Source organism: Meriones unguiculatus, chromosome 16 (assembly GCF_030254825.1).
Source record: "Meriones unguiculatus strain TT.TT164.6M chromosome 16, Bangor_MerUng_6.1, whole genome shotgun sequence".
NCBI classification, from domain to species: Eukaryota; Metazoa; Chordata; class Mammalia; order Rodentia; family Muridae; genus Meriones; species Meriones unguiculatus.
The window spans coordinates 1,146,517-1,161,218 of record NC_083363.1 but is presented as its reverse complement, the minus strand read 5'-3'; the positions used below and the strand labels follow the sequence as shown (position 1 = coordinate 1,161,218).

General features: G+C 60.2%; 2 protein-coding genes across 5 annotated transcripts; both read left to right on the top strand.

The window, feature by feature from the left end:
• Nucleotides 1–1,105: 1,105 nt before the first annotated feature.
• Nucleotides 1,106–4,661, top strand: Nrm (nurim). 2 transcript variants are annotated; one of them, XM_021651345.2, is made up of 4 exons: nucleotides 1,336–1,528; nucleotides 2,724–2,920; nucleotides 3,408–3,584; nucleotides 3,867–4,661. In XM_021651345.2, exons 1-4 carry the CDS (start codon nucleotides 1,396–1,398, stop codon nucleotides 4,146–4,148), a joined length of 789 nt encoding a protein of 262 aa, XP_021507020.1. In that variant the 5' UTR covers nucleotides 1,336–1,395; the 3' UTR covers nucleotides 4,149–4,661. The 2 variants fall into 2 exon arrangements, with proteins under 2 accessions (XP_021507021.1, XP_021507020.1); XM_021651346.2 differs by lacking the exons at nucleotides 2,724–2,920; nucleotides 3,408–3,584 and having other exon boundaries at nucleotides 1,106–1,528; nucleotides 3,867–4,063.
• A 604-nt stretch (nucleotides 4,662–5,265) lies between these two features.
• On the top strand, nucleotides 5,266–13,717 carry Ppp1r18 (protein phosphatase 1 regulatory subunit 18). 3 transcript variants are annotated; one of them, XM_021651360.2, is made up of 4 exons: nucleotides 5,266–5,397; nucleotides 6,294–7,885; nucleotides 11,959–12,175; nucleotides 12,970–13,717. In XM_021651360.2, the coding sequence occupies exons 2-4, from the start codon at nucleotides 6,299–6,301 to the stop codon at nucleotides 12,987–12,989; spliced, it is 1,824 nt and encodes a 607-aa protein (XP_021507035.1). In that variant the 5' UTR covers nucleotides 5,266–5,397; nucleotides 6,294–6,298; the 3' UTR covers nucleotides 12,990–13,717. The 3 variants fall into 3 exon arrangements, with proteins under 3 accessions (XP_021507035.1, XP_021507034.1, XP_021507033.1); XM_021651359.2 differs by having other exon boundaries at nucleotides 11,911–12,175; XM_021651358.2 differs by having other exon boundaries at nucleotides 5,270–5,397; nucleotides 6,272–7,885; nucleotides 11,911–12,175.
• The last annotated feature ends 985 nt before the right edge of the window (nucleotides 13,718–14,702 follow it).

Genomic DNA, 14,702 nt, shown 5'->3' with positions numbered 1-14,702 from the left:
GCCCTGCTCACAGCAGGCGACTGCTTCACAGCACACGCACCCCCCGGCTATATGCTTGATCTTTATGGGTTTTGTTTGGAGGTGCTGGGGTCTGAATCTGAGGCTCCCTGAATGCTACCCAAATGCTTCACCACTGAACAGGGGCCCCAGCCCTTCGTTAATCTGGGGCCTGTGGAGGCCAGAGGCCAGCCCTGGGTTGTCCGTCATTCCTCAGGCCACTTTGTTTTTCTTTGAGACAAGCTGCTCCCTGATTAGCCTAGGCTGGATGGCCAGTGAGCCCTAGGCATCTGCCTCCCTAGGGCTTGGATTATGGCTGTGCCTGAGGATGACGCAGGTTAGAAAGGCCAAGTTTAGTGCAGGTCCTTGTTTCCCACCCGCAGGCCCTAGCTCCTAACAGATGAGTGGGGCCAGGCTGCCTGCTGGGCTGCAATCCCAGCACTTGGAGGCTCAGAATTGCACTTGAAGACTGTTCTCAGCTACATAATAGCAAATTCAAAGCCAGCTTGGGCTACATGGAGATTCTACCACTGAAAAAAAGTAGAGAGAACAGTGGAGAGAGAGCTTCTTGAGAAACAGGTCTTCACCACCACGGCCCACTCCTACAAATTCCCCAAGCAAAGAAGCCTGGGGAGGAAAGGTGCTGTACAGCACGTGACAGCTTGGTCCAGAGGTGGTGGGAGCAGCCAGCCAGGGTTCTGCCGGTTTAGTCCCGCACGCTTCAGCACGCAGGACTTCGCCTTGGATATTTTTATCTCCCTGACCTTGCTCATAGACGGAGGGAGTTTATGTCTTCTGAGGACCCTGCATGGGATAGCTACAGTGCTGACTGAGCCTTTTGCTCCGCAATCTTTTCTTGTTTTGAGAAACAGGATTTCTCTTGTAGCCTTGGCTGGCCTAGAACTCACTCTGTAGACCACGCTGGCCTTGAACTCAAGAGATCCACCTGCCCCGCCTCGCAGGTGCCAGGACTACCTGGCCTTTTTTTTTTTTTTTTCCTCCCATTTTTGATGGCTCTTTCAGACCTGGTCTCCACAGGCAGCCCAAGGTAACTTCAGATCCTGCCTCCTGCCTCCAGAGCGAGCACTGGAGCTACAGGCATGAGCCACCACGCCCAGCTCCTAATGACCACTAGATAAAAGTCCACGCTGGGCGTGGCGGCACCGCAAGTAACGCAGCACGCCGGGGTCGGAGGCTGGACAGCGGGGATGGCTGTCCTCAAGAGCGCTCCCCGCGGAGGCTCTGCCCGGCCTCGCAGGCTCCCGCCCGCCGCCGCCCTGACGACGCCCGGGTTCCAGGCTCGGCGCTGTGACGCGCCCGCCCCGGGGCGGGGCCTGGGCGGGGCCGGCAGCCGCGGGAAGCCCGAGCCCGCCTCCCCGGCCAGCGCCGCCGCTCGCCATGGCCCCCGCGCTGCTGCTGGTCCCCGCGGCCCTCGCTTCCTTCGTCCTGGCCTTCGGCACCGGAGTGGAGTTCGTGCGCTTCACCTCCCTGCGGCCGCTGCTCGGAGGCGTCCCGGAGCCCGGCGGTCCCGGTGAGCCGCGGGGAGCCAGAGCAGAAGCCGAGAGGAGCGGCCGGCCGGCCGGCGTGTGGAGGGCGGGGCGCCGCTGGGAGGGGAACCAGCGGTCAGCCTGGGCGGGAGGCTGGGGAGTGAGAGGAGTGCGGGCTGGCCGGGCTTTGTGGGGAGAACTAAAGGGGAAACACTAGAAAACCCCCGCGTGAGCCGAGCTAGCCCAAACTTTTTGCAATCTGTTATTCGAGAGGCAGAGGCAAGTGCATCTTTGAGTTCAGGGTTTCTTGCTGGACTACCACTGGTTGCAAGGCCTGGTCCACTGCGTGAGGGCCGAGTATGTAGAGATCCTTGCGTGTGTGTGTGTGTGTGTGTGTGTGTGTGTGTGTGATGTATGCTTGTGCTTCTGTGTGGCCAGGTGCAGCTGACAACAACCTTGAGTGTCTTCTTCTCAGGAGCCACTCCCCCCTCCCACCCCATTCCCCCGTCAGGGTTTCTCTGTATAGCCCTGGCTGTCGTAAACTCACTTTGTAGACCAGGCTGGCCTCGAACTCACAGAGATCCACCTGCCTGTCTCCCTGAATGCTGGGATTAAAGCCATTTGCTGTGAGGCCCCGGCGCTAGCCACCTGTTTTGGGGCAGGGTCTTATTATGTATTCCCAGATGGCTTGAAACTCAGAGGGCCACCTGCCTCTGCCTCTGCCGAATTCTGGGAACAGAGCTTCTCACTGGGGCCTACCAGCTGGGTTAGGCAGACCCCCTCGACCGGGTCGTAGTAGATGGGCATGAGCTGCCATGTGGACACAGAACCAAGCCGGGTCCTCTGGAAGAGCAGCAAGTGTGCCTAATGGCCACGCCGGGCACCAGCCCCCCCGGGGGCTCTCTGTCTCTGCCTCCCAAGCACTGGGGTTGCACACACACAGCACACACCGCCGTGCTGCGGTGCTGGGCATGGAATTCAGACCCTTGTGGGCCGTGCCATCTCCCCAGCCCTCCAGCCTGGTCTTAACCCTGACCCTACCTGCATTCTTCCAAGGCCCTTCTTCCCCACAGGGAGGCGTGGGCAGATGGAAGGAACAGGAAAGTGAACTGGGTATGGTCTTGACGAGCTCTCAGAAGCGTCCGGGACGGGCATGGAGCCCCAGAAGATGAGGGCATGCGTGGGGAACGTTCTGGCCGTCTTAACTGAGCTCTTGCCCCTCTCTTCCGGCTCCCTCAGAGGCCCGCCAGGGGTGGCTGGCTGCCCTGCAGGACAGAAGCGTTCTTGCCCCCCTGGCTTGGGACCTGGCTCTCCTGCTTCTGTTTGTGGTGCAGCACAGCCTCATGGCCACCGAGACGGTGAAGGCGTGGGCATCCCGCCACTTCGGAGTCCTTCAGAGGTCACTGTATGTGGCATGCACCGCCCTGGCCTTGCAGGTATGAAGCTTGGCCAAGGCAGGCAGGGCACATGGGTGTGCTTCCACTGGAGGGACAAGACAAGTGTGAACACGAGGTGCCGATCTCAGCCTGTTACTCTGGGCAAATGCTCTGCTCTATCAGCAGAGGTGACTGTCTGACCTCCCCAGCACAGCCTGAGCCCTCACCCTTGCAACTTAGTTACCTTGTCCTGCTTCATTTCTCCTTAATCCCTCCCGGGCTCTTGTCTCACCAGCCACCTCCCTGGGTCTCAAGGGAGGACCGGCCTTCCAAGTTAGAGTTCTCACTGGGTGTGTGGCATAGGCCAGTGCGGTGGGTCCCCACCAGCCCCCGCCCTACCCACTCTGCAAATCCCGTGTAGAAATGGGTCGTCTCCGCGTTCTCTGTACCCAGACCTACCCATCCACACGGTAACTTAATTCCTCTTTACCCCTGGGGCTGGGGGCAAAGGAGGCCACTGGGCTGCCCGACCCTCATCTTTCCCCAGCTGGTGATGCGGTACTGGGAGGCGGTCCCCAGAGGCCCGGTGCTGTGGGAGGCCCGGGCGGAGCCGTGGGCCACCTGGGTGCCCCTCCTCTGCTTCATGCTCCACGTGGTCTCCTGGCTGCTCATCTTCAGCATCCTGCTGGTCTTTGACTATGCTGAGCTCATGGGCCTCAAACAGGTGAGCACCCCCAGCCGGCACGGGGCCTGTGGCTGCCCTTCTCGCCCTCCCGTGCCCTTCCGGCCTCGCTGGGCTTTCTAACCCCCGGCCTCCTTTCCTGATGGCTTTCTTTCAGCTTGCCTTCAAGGGACAGGCATTAACTGACGGTCCCCTGGGCTTGAGGACGATGCCTGGGTCAGAGACTTGGGTTGGGGTGGACTCTCAGAAGGGTGTCAGGAAGAACACAGGGGTAGCTGAGAGGCGGGGCTCGCCTCGACTTCCCTTCTGTGCTCCCTCTCCTAGGTCTATTACCATGTGCTGGGGCTGGGCGAGCCCCTGGCTCTGAAGTCTCCTCGGGCCCTGAGGCTCTTCTCCCACCTTCGGCACCCGGTGTGCGTGGAGCTGCTGACGGTGCTGTGGGTGGTGCCCACGCTGGGCGCCGACCGCCTCCTCCTGGCGCTTCTCCTCACCCTCTACCTCGGCTTGGCGCACGGGCTTGACCAGCAGGATCTCCGATACCTCCGGTCCCAACTACAAAGAAAACTGCAGCTCCTCTCCAGACCCCAGGATGGGGAAGCAGAGTGAGGAGTAGCTCCGGCCCTCAGCCCTACACTTCCACCTCAAAGCCAACCCCCTCGGCATCCAGGCCCGGCTCGCCGCACACAGGCTGGAAGCAATGCTCTGGGGGCGGGGGAGACGACTGCCCCTTCCCCTGCACCGGACCTCGGGTCCCGGTCCAGACTCTAGATTCAGAGTTCCGGCCACCTGCGTCCAGGGTCCGATTCTCAGCCATCAAGGATGGGTACAGAGCTGCTTTTCTCTGAGCGCGTGACCTCGGTACCCACAGGGCCTGCCTCGGGCGCTCACTCCCCTGGCCCCGGTACACTGCCGGGAGCTGTGTCAGGGCCTGTCTGCAGGTGGCGCTGTCCGTGCCCCCACCCCTGCCTTATTCTCTCCACCTCCCCAGGTCCCACCCTACTGCCCCGAGGTGCGTCTCCTACAGCGGTGTCTCTCGGTTTTAACTGGGGTTGACTCGGGGCTCCCTGCTCTCCCCGAGGATATGCGCTGCAGGAAAATTAAAATGTTCTACACATGGTTTCCAGTTGTCTGTTCTTGCCTCTCTCTAGCCGCAGGCAGGACCAAGGGTGGGGAGGAAGATGAGACCGAGTTGTCGGGGCGGCAGCCGAGCATCGCTGTGGCCACACCCCGCGGGCCCGCCCAGTCCTGCCCCCTCCAAATACGGCCGTTCCTCCAGCTGTGGACCAGGGAGCCCGCGGGAGACAGGGGCGCCAACTCCCAAAGCCACCTGCCCCGCACCCCGGGGCCTGGCAGCCGCTTCCCCGCCACAGTAACAAAGGCGTGGGGAGGAGCGGCCGGGGATGGGAAGGGCGGGCCCGACCCCGAGCAGCTGCCGCTTCCTCCCCGTGTCCCTCAGGGGGCCTGAGTCACGGGCTGCCGCCCCGGCGCGCCCGGCTGGAACCGTGGGTCCCGGCGCCCCGCTTCTCGGGGCGGCCGGGCAGGAAGCGGGCGCGGGTCCCCGGGGGACACACGGCCGGGGGCTGCCGCGGCGGGAGAGCGCTCCCCGCACGGCCCCACGCGGGAAGGAGGGCCGCGAGGCCCCGCCCCGCCCGGCTCCGCCCCGCGCCCCCTTCCCTCGCCCCATTGTCCGCAGACAAAGCGGCCGCCGCCCCCGCCTGGCCCCCCGGCCGCGCCGCGGCCCTCCTCCCGGCTCCCTCCTCCCGCCCTCCGGATCTCCCTGCGCCTCTCTCCTCCTCTTCCTCTCTCCGGACTCCCGGCTCCGCCGCACCTCCTCCTCCCGGGGACCCCAAGGCGTGTGAGTTGACTGTGGGGCTCCCACTTTGGGGGAAGTGCCTCCTGGCCCGGGTCGCCCTGGACCGCCTCTCCTTTGTGCAGGGACCGGCCGTCCGCGCAGCGTCCCTGGGCGCACGGCCCTCGGGGACAGGGTCCGCGGTCGGGGGCCATCGCGGGCTTGATGCGGCTCTTCGCCGGCCGTGCCCCGGGCCTCCGCTGGTGGGGAGGCCGGGCCTGGGCGCGGCCGGACGCCAGGCTGCCGGGACGCGCGGCCAGCACGCCCGCTCGGGTACCGAAAGTCCCCGAGGAGGGTATTTCCCCTGCGCGCCGGGGGCGGGACGCGCGCTGGGGTGGGGGCCGGGCCGAGGGGCGGGGCCGAGCGGCGGGAGGCGGCCGGACCGGCGGGCCCGCGCCCCGGTCTCCCCTTCGCCCTCGGCCCGCAGCCCTCTCCATCCCCTCCGACCGCGCCGGCCGGCCCCCTGGACTTCCTTCGCACTCTTCTCCCCTGGGTGCCCGGGAGCCAGCCCCGACTGAGCCGCTCCCCTCTCGGCCCCAGCGCCCCAGTCTCTTCTGCTCTCTCCTGCTTTTCCTTCTCTCCCTTCTCGTGTCTTAGGCACTGTCTGGTGCGCACAAACCCCAGCCTGCCTCTGCCCGGAATCTCAACTCTTCCTCTCCCATTATCCCCACCCCCAACTTGGCACCCAGCTTCTCTCTTCACGTCTTCAGTTCCTGCCTCTCGCCCTCCCTCCTCTCCCGGTTTCCCTGCATCTTCTCCCTTAGTTCCGCCGTCCTCCGTCCCTTCTGAGTCCCTTCGCGAACCCTTTCCTTCTTCCCCACCCCCGTTCTCAGTCCCCGGGCCCCTCTGAGCCTGCTCTTCCTGTTCCTGTCCCCCCCAGTTAGCTCTCCCTCCGCTTCCAGTGACCATGACCGCTATCCCGGACTGGAAGCTACAGTTGCTCGCCCGGAGGCGGCAGGAGGAGGCAGCGGTTCGCGGCCGGGAGAAGGCAGAGCGCGACCGCCTGTCCCAGATGCCGGCCTGGAAGCGGGGAATCCTGGAGCGCCGCAGAGCCAAGCTGGGCCTGCCTCCTGGAGAGGCGAGCCCTGTGCCTGGGAATGCAGAGGCCGGACCTCCCGACCCAGATGAATCTGCTGTCCTCCTTGAGGCCATAGGACCCGTACATCAGAACAGATTCATCCAACAGGAGCGGCAGCGGCAGCAGCAGCAGCGAACTGAGGCGCTTGGTGACAGGAAGCCTGGGCCTCTGGAGGCTCTAGAACGGAGATCCAGTCCCGGTAATTTAAGAGATGAGAGCCCCAAGGGGAGAGAGTCAAGAGAAGAGAGACTGAGCCCCAGAGAGCCCAGAGACAGGAGGCTGGTGATAGGGGGAGCCCAAGAGTCAAGTTCTAGGACTTTGGAGACTCGAGACTGGAGGCAGAGCCCAGCAGAGGCCAGAGACCCGAGTTCAAGACCAGGAGAAGCTCAGAAATGGAGGCTGAGCCCCGGAGACGCTCCAGAGGAGAGCCTCAGATCAGCGAGTCCTGGAGACCACAGTCCCAAGAGGACAGAGGTACTGGAAAGCAGGCTGAGCCCTGGGGAGGCTGGCGACCTGAAGGTCAGCCTGACGGAGGCCCACAGATGGAGTCTTGACTCGAGAGACCCCCGGAAGCAGAGTGAGATACAGCTGGAGGCCACAGCGTGGAGGCTGAACTCAGGAGAGGAGCGGAGCGGCTGCTCGGAGGAGTGCGGGAGGCGGGAAGAGAGCCCGACTTCGGGGAGTGCCTGGGACCAGTCTCCGGCGACAGAGGCGGTTCAGGGCACCACCGCTGGAGAGGTGGAGAGCGCCGAGCAGAGGCCCAGCCCTGAGGCGGGTGGAGACAGGATCTCGAAGCCCGCTGAAGGCTGGAAATGGACCCTGAACTCTGGGAAGGCTCGAGAACGGATACCTTGGGACTTAGAGACGCAAACTCAGAAGCCAGGGCCTCCGGCGTCTTCAGAGACGCACCCGGGGCCTTCTGGTGCGGAGGCTGGAGGGGAGGCTGAGGAGGAGAAGGCGGGGGCTCAGAGCAGGCCTCTGAGAGCCCAGCACAACCTCGGCGCTGGGCCCTCCCTCCTCCCACCAGAGCACTCTAGGGCGGAAGGCTCCAGACAGCAGGAAGAGGAAGGCGCGGAACCCCGGCCCCCAACGCCAGCCCCTCTGTCTCCCCCACCCCCAGCCGCCCCCCAGCCCGCTGGGGATCCCCTCATGAGCCGACTGTTCTATGGGGTGAAGGCAGGACCGGGGGTGGGGGCGCCCCGCCGCAGCGGACACACCTTCACTGTCACCCCGCGGAGGTGCGCGCCCCCGGCCAGCGCGGCCCCTCCGGTCCCCCCCGCCCCGGCCGATGCTGCGGGGCCTGGGGCCGGGAAGAAGCGGTACCCGACTGCTGAGGAGATCCTGGTACTGGGAGGCTACCTCCGCCTCAGCCGCAGCTGCCTTGTCAAGGGGTCCCCCGAGAGACATCACAAACAGGTAAGAGCTGCGGCGCCCGGCTGGGTGCAAGTCCCGCTCTGGTTCTGCCCTTGTGGCTTTTTTATGTCTTCCACTCCTTTTACCCCTGCCTCCTCCCTTCCTCCCGCTGCACGCACACCCTCGGGTAGCCTTCCTCTGCCATTCATTTGGGAGCCCTGAGGATTTTGCTCAGCTGTGTCGGGGTGTGTCTTTCTCAGGGTGTGTCCAGTCTCCTTCCTTCTCTTTCCCTCCTGCTCTCAGTCCCCTCTCCTCTCCTTTTTTTTTTTTTTTGCTCTTTCTCCCTTTGAGTTTTTGACCCAGCCTAGCCCTTCTGGTAGGAGAGAAGAGATAAGCGCCCTGCGGCCATGAAAACACCCGGGAGGGCAGAGAATGTGGAGGCAAGAAGTTCAGGGAAGTTGGAATAAAGGTCTCAGCCCCAAGACAGAGGGGACAGAGCTAGATGAGGACATGCCAGGACCGAGGGCTGGGTGAGAAGGAACAGAGCTGGCTGAAAAGCAGAGAAGGCTTTTGGACCCCAAGTCGCCCCCCCCCCAGGAGAGAGACACAGAGGCCATTTGAAGTGGGTGACCTCGGGGTTGCCTCGCTCCCCTCACCCCCCAGGCTGAGCAAATGTTAGACAGTGCTTCCTTCTCTCTGGGGACAAGAAAAGCCTTCTCTCTTCCAAAATATCCCAGTCCCTTCCCCCATCTTTCCTCCCTGGGCCCCACCCCCCAAAACTGGCTCAGCCTCTGTTCCTGCTACCCTGGCCTCTCCCTCCCCTTGGGGTAGAGAAAGAGAGAAGTTCATTTGCAGTGAACTGAGCAGACTGGCCCAGGCGCTTGTGGGAGCTGGGGCAGGGGTGGGGCCCGTGGAGGGTCAGAGGTTAGCCTGGAATGCAGACAAGCAAGGAAGCACTGGACAGGATAACTGTCCCCTCCGGCCCTGGCCCTGGGCCTTCCTCGTGTGCACCAATAGACAGGGTTTCTCAGTGTAAGCCCAGGCTGGCCTGGAACTTATTCCATAGACCAACAGAGATCTGCCTGCCTCTGCCTCCCCGGTGCTGGCATTAAGGTCATACGCCACCAGGCCCGGCTGACCCCAGTAGTCTTCCTGAGAAATCTGTGTGGAGAGACACACTCAGGTGCCTCGGAGCAGAAGGTCCTCCACGCCACACTCGTCTTCCCAGGGCCAGGGAAGGCTGGCCCACCCTGGTCCTCACGTGTTTGTGTGTGCGCCCAGTGCCAGTAGGAGACCATCAGGACCAGAGATTAGGACTAAGCCTAGGCATCACTGGAGTCCTCCCAACTCCTCGTTTTCGCTGTTTTTAACTCCTGTACAGAGCATTCGTTTTCATGGTAGTGTGTCTGAACATGACTTCTGTCCTCCCACCTCTGCCCCAGCTAGTGTTGATCCTCTCTTCTTAGGCCTGGGTTAGATAGAAAGGGCTGAGGACAGGAAATTCTCCCTGGGTGAGGTGTTCGGAAAAGCCACTTCCTAAGGAGGCTGCCTGCGAGTGAGCAGAGGAGGGGCTTCGGGCCCGGCCTAGGAACCATCTGGGGGAAGCCGAGGAGCCCAGCGCAGAGCCGGGCCTGTGAGGGTGACCATACGTAGGCCATCAAGTGGGAGGGGCGGAAGCAGACCTTCCGAACAGGAAGCCTGGGGTGGGGGCGGAAGGCTGGTGGCACGGAGCGGGAACACGGCCTGAGAGACCTGTGCTCAGGATGTGGTGAGAGAATCAGGAAGCAGCTACACTGGGGTGGGGGTGGGGAGGAGGCCGCACGGTTCCCCAACCTGACCATTTACCTCCCCCACCACACACACACACACACCGCTGCCTCTGTGCAGCCTCAGCGGGGATTACCGGTCTCACCATCCCTCACCGGCTCTAAACTGTTCCTTCTCCAACTATTTCCGTCAAGCTGCTCCCTGCCGTCCTGAGAGGCAGCCTGCCCGAGTCGCGGGTGCAGCGGCTCTGGCTGCAGACCCGCCCCTCCTTCCAGGGCCCCCTTGTGACCTTATATAGCTGATGAGAGAGGATTCAGTGAATCACTTGCCCCCCCTTCGGGTTGTGCATTCCTGAGCAGCCCAGTCAGAAGCTGTGGGGAAGGGAAGCAAGGGAGGGACGCTGAAGGAGATGGAGTGAATGAAATGAATCCATTACAGAACTGATGATGCAGTGTAGGGAGGGGAGCTGAGGACGCAGAGGACGGGCTTCTGGGAACTGGGTACCGCTGTCCACAACAGAATCAGTGTGGGTCCCCTTTCCAGACTCGGGTCTGGGCCACCTGGTAGCTGGCCCTGTCTTCCGCCTGGACTTGGTCCTCTGACGGGACCTTACCTGATGCCTTAGACACCCAAGGAAGCGCAGCAGCTTCCAAACTCCTTCCATGGCAGCTGTGTGTATAAAGTAGTCTGTACACCCAGCCTTCTGCACCAGGGATTTACCCACGATTTCAACCAAGCACAGACAAAAAAGAAAATTCAACCCTTCAGCTAGTGGCTCAGATTTGTAATTCCATCTGTGGGTGTCAGGTGAGGGCCATCCTGGGCTACTGAGTGAGCTCCAGTCTCAGAACTAAAAACGGAATGGAGAGGTAGAGCAGCCGTTAAGAGCACCTGCTGCTCTGCTGGGGTATCTGGGCTCAGTTCCTAGCACCGTGCCTGTAACCTCCCCTCCCCCCCCAGATCTGGGGGATCTGGCGCGCTCTTCTGACCTAGTGGGGCACTGAGTCACACCCTGCACTTAATGCAGGCGAAACACCAAAGAGTTTCCATCTGGAGAGATGGGTCCGCAGTTAAGAGCCCTGTCTGACCTTCCAGGGGTCCTGAGTTCAATTCCCAGCAACCATATACTATATCCTACCTATAGTGGGATCTGATGCCCTCTTCTGGCGGACAGGTGTACATGCAGATAGAGCACTCATACACGTTCAATCAATAAATCCTAAAAAAACAAAACCATTGCAGGGGGCGGGGTGGGGGTGGCGCAGGCCATTAATCCCAGTAGGCAGAGCTAGCCTGGTCTACTGAGTCCAGGAAGCCAGGGCTACACAAGAAACCCTGTCCTGGAAAACAAACCGAAGAAGCCCTTGCAGGGTGTGGACCAGGGAGTGACACGGTCTTGGGTGCCCTGCTTTCCTTGGGGACCCTGCAGCCGCACTCTAGGTCACACGGAAGCTCTGGGATCCTGGGCCGCAGATGCCCTGCACAGGTCACCTGGAACCCCTCCTGCTTGTCTCCCTAAGCCCTCTGGCTGGCGGAGTTAATCCCATTGTGTGTCGCAGATCTCCTTAGGAGGGCAAAGGGGAAGGACAGAGGGACGCTGCCACAGCCAGTTCTGGGCATCCTTCTGGCCTCTGTTTCTGTGGGTACCCTCTGGCCCACTCTCCATCCTTGTCAGCTCACTAGTTACAGGTTCCAGGCGCTCTTCTGTACGTTCAGCGTCATCTAGACCTCTGTGTGGTCCTATCCGTTCCCCAGCCTGGACCCATTGTCAGGGGAGAGGTTGGGGGGTTCTCTGGAGCCTGGTTCCTCCAGGGAACATGAAAGGCTGAGGCTATGGAAAGTAGGGCCCTTCAGGGACTCCTCTCTAACCAGCCTGCCTTCCTGCCTGGGCAGCTTAGACCCCAGCTCCCCCACTCTGTAGACCAGGCTGGCCTGGAAACTCATATTCACCTGCCTCTGCCTCCCAGGTGTGCACCAGCTGACTTTTTGGTTTCCGTGGAAGGTTGGCCTGGGCCTTGCTGTAATCCTCCTGGCTGTTTGGCTTGTTTGCTTGTTCTTTTGATCGTTTGTTTCTAGTCTTGTTTGACTGTTGGGTTGTTTTTTTGGTTTGGTTTTTTGCATTAATCTGGGGGGAGACACACCGACCGAATCCAGGTCCTCTGCGAGAGCAGGGAGTCCTCATAACCACTGAGCCATCTTTCCAGCCTCCAAAGTATTTTGAACGCTGACATTTGAAGGGAGAATCAGGATGCAAAAAAAAAAAAAAAAAAAAAAAAAAAAAGCCAAATCCCCACGTGTGTGTGTGTGGGGGGGCTTTTCAGGGTGCCCAAGGCCAGGCCCAGCGTGTGCATCTGCCCTCTTGCCTGCAGCTGAAGATCACCTTCAGTGAGACGGCCCTGGAAACCACCTACCAGTACCCTTCCGAGAGCTCGGTACTGGAGGATCTGGGCCCGGAGCCTGAGGTCCCCAGCGCTGCCCACCCCTCCGCGACCCAGCCGGACGAGGACGAGGACGACGAGGAGGAGGAGGAGCTGCTGCTGCCCCAGGGGCTCCGGAGCGGGCTGCGCACCAAGGCCCTGATAGTGGGTAAGCGGCTGGTGCAGGGCGCCCCCTGGTGCCCATGGCGCGGTGGCGCTTTGAAGGGCCCAACTCGCTCACCCGCCAAGCCTTCCTTTATATCAGTATTTATTTGTTTGTTTGCTTTTTTTTTCAGGACAGAGTTTCTCTCTGTAGCCCTGGCTGTCCTGGACTCGCTCTGTAGACCAGGCTGGCCTCGAACTCACAGCGATCCACCAGCCTGCGCCTCCACCGCCCGGCTTTAACGTTCTTAAAAATATAGTTAACTACTGGGCTGCGGAGAGCAGTAGCTCAGTGATAAGATTGATCGCACCTGTAATTCCCCCATCCCGAGTACAGGAACAGCCTGGTCTACACTGTGATTTCCGGGGCAGCCTGGTCTACAAAGCAAACAAACAAACACTGATAAGATGGAGGCTGGGGGTCAAGGCCTGAAGTAAACAGACGAGGTTGTGCTTTAACCCCAGCACCACACAAAGAGCGTAGTGACCACCCTGTGCAGTTGGAAGAACTGAGGGTGTCCTGGGAAGCACCTAGGCGGGACACAGCTAGTTTAGCTTAACAAGGGGCCTAGCATGGAACCCAGCTGGTTGTGGCAGCTGGCGTTCCTGGTGACCTCTACACCAGCCCTCTTCAATCCTGGGACTCGTGGGAGGTGGGGGCCTTGCTCAGGTCCCTGTCTCCATCACCTCTTCCCCTGCTGGGGGTGGGGCCTTGCTCAGGTCCCTGTATCGATCACCTCTTCCCCTGCTGGGGGTGGGGCCTTGCTCACGTCCCTGTCTCCATCACCTCTTCCCCTGCAGATGAGTCCTGCCGGCGGTGACCATCTTCCAATCTGGGCACGTACCTCCCTCTACCCGTCCCTGCAGATTCTGGATGATTCAGAGCCGACAGACCCTGGCAGTGAGCCTGGTAGGGGAGGGCAATGGGCATATCCTGTTTGTGGGCAGAGCCAGGAGCCTAAATTTACCCCTACCCCGAGGTCCCCCTGGGGCAAGCATCAAGCCCCGGGGTGAGACGCAGGCTCTGCCTGGACCTCCAGCGCCGTGGCAGGGCACACCGCCCACAGCCTTGCCTGGCTCCCCGCCACCCCTGGGGTCCCACCCCATCCGCAAGCACCCTGGTTTCTAGGTCACTGCCCCTTGGTTTACAGCTTCCTTCGCCTCTCTCGCTCACGGCCTGGTTTACATGCCCACCAGTTCCCAGCCCCACCTGCCAAAGTCCCAGGTTTACAATGGCGTCTCCCCAGAGCCCCTGAGTCCTCCGCCTTCCATGTGTTTCCTTGACAGTGACCTGGGGAGGTGTGTGGCTTTCTTCAACTTTGCTCAGTATTACTGTGCCTCAGTTTCCCCCAGGAGGGAAGGCTGGGGGTCCTAACCTTGAACCCCATCAAAGTTATTTAATTCTGTTCTTCCACCTTGGTTCGGGTGGAATTGAGTCGCAGTGGGGGAGCACTAAGGAGGCGCTTGGCCTCTTTCCCATCGCTCCTGTGTCAGCTGCCTGACTTGTTTCCTTTTGTAACTTTCTGTAATAAAATGGAGCTCTTTTCAACTCTGTTGCTGCCTCTCTGTTTCTTTGTAAGTTTTCATTGTTCCTGTATTGTCTTTTTATTGTGTTTTGCCTGGATGGATGTCTGTGTGTCACCTGGTGACTGGAGTTTCAGAGAGCTGTGAGTTACCAGCTGGGTGCTGGGAATCAAACTTGGGTCCTCTAGATGAACAACCAGTGCTCTTAACTGCTGAGCCTCCATCTATCCAGCCCCTTCTCTAATTGTTTTCCTTGCCTCCAGCTCCCCATCACCCACCACCTTTTTTTTTTTTTTTTTTTTTAAGCATAGGTCTTAATGTGTGGCTCTGGCTCACTTGGAACTTACTGTGTGGAACAGAATGTCCTGGAAATCACAGTGATCTTTCTACCTCTACTGTTGGAATTCAAGGTTTACTACCACTACACCTGGCTTTATGGGGGGAAAAGTCTTTTTAAAAAGACAGGACAGGGGCTGGAGAGACCGCTCAGCAGTTAAGAGCACTTGTTCTCACTGAGGCTCGGATTTCCTTCCCAGCACCCACATGGTGGCTTACAACCATCTGTAACTCCTGTTCCTGGGAAACAAAGATCTTTTGGACCTCCGTGAGCACCCGGCACACATATGATGCATAGACATGTGAACAAAACATCATTAACAAATCATTTTGATCCCAGTACCAAGGAAGCAGAGACAGGCTGAGCACTGAGTTAATGGCCAGCCTGGTCTCTAGAGTGAGTTCCAGGACAGCCAGGGCTACACAGAGGAATATTATATATATAATATATATATATTATATTTATATATATTTGCTAATATAAAATATATTCTATATTATTATATTAGCAAAACAAGCTAATACTGCCGAAAACAACAGCAAAGACAGAGCTTTCCTCATGTTCTTTGAGAAATTGTCTGGCCTCGATTCCCCAAACAGGAACAGCAAGCATGCACCGTCCTGTTCACTTGGGTTCCTGGACCTGACCCAGCGTACCTTGTGCTGTCAGCAAT

Excerpts from the sequence above, each read along its gene's own strand:
- Nrm (XM_021651345.2), top strand. The coding sequence starts at position 1,396 with ATGGCCCCCGCGCTGCTGCTGGTCCCCGCGGCCCTCGCTTCCTTCGTC. Across the intron at positions 2,921-3,407 it reads GCACCGCCCTGGCCTTGCAG|CTGGTGATGCGGTACTGGGA; the intron begins GTATGAAGCTTG and ends ATCTTTCCCCAG. Across the intron at positions 3,585-3,866 it reads AGCTCATGGGCCTCAAACAG|GTCTATTACCATGTGCTGGG; the intron begins GTGAGCACCCCC and ends TCCCTCTCCTAG.
- Ppp1r18 (XM_021651359.2), top strand. The coding sequence starts at position 6,299 with ATGACCGCTATCCCGGACTGGAAGCTACAGTTGCTCGCCCGGAGGCGG. Across the intron at positions 7,886-11,910 it reads CCGAGAGACATCACAAACAG|GGTGCCCAAGGCCAGGCCCA; the intron begins GTAAGAGCTGCG and ends GGGGCTTTTCAG. Across the intron at positions 12,176-12,969 it reads CACCAAGGCCCTGATAGTGG|ATGAGTCCTGCCGGCGGTGA; the intron begins GTAAGCGGCTGG and ends CTTCCCCTGCAG.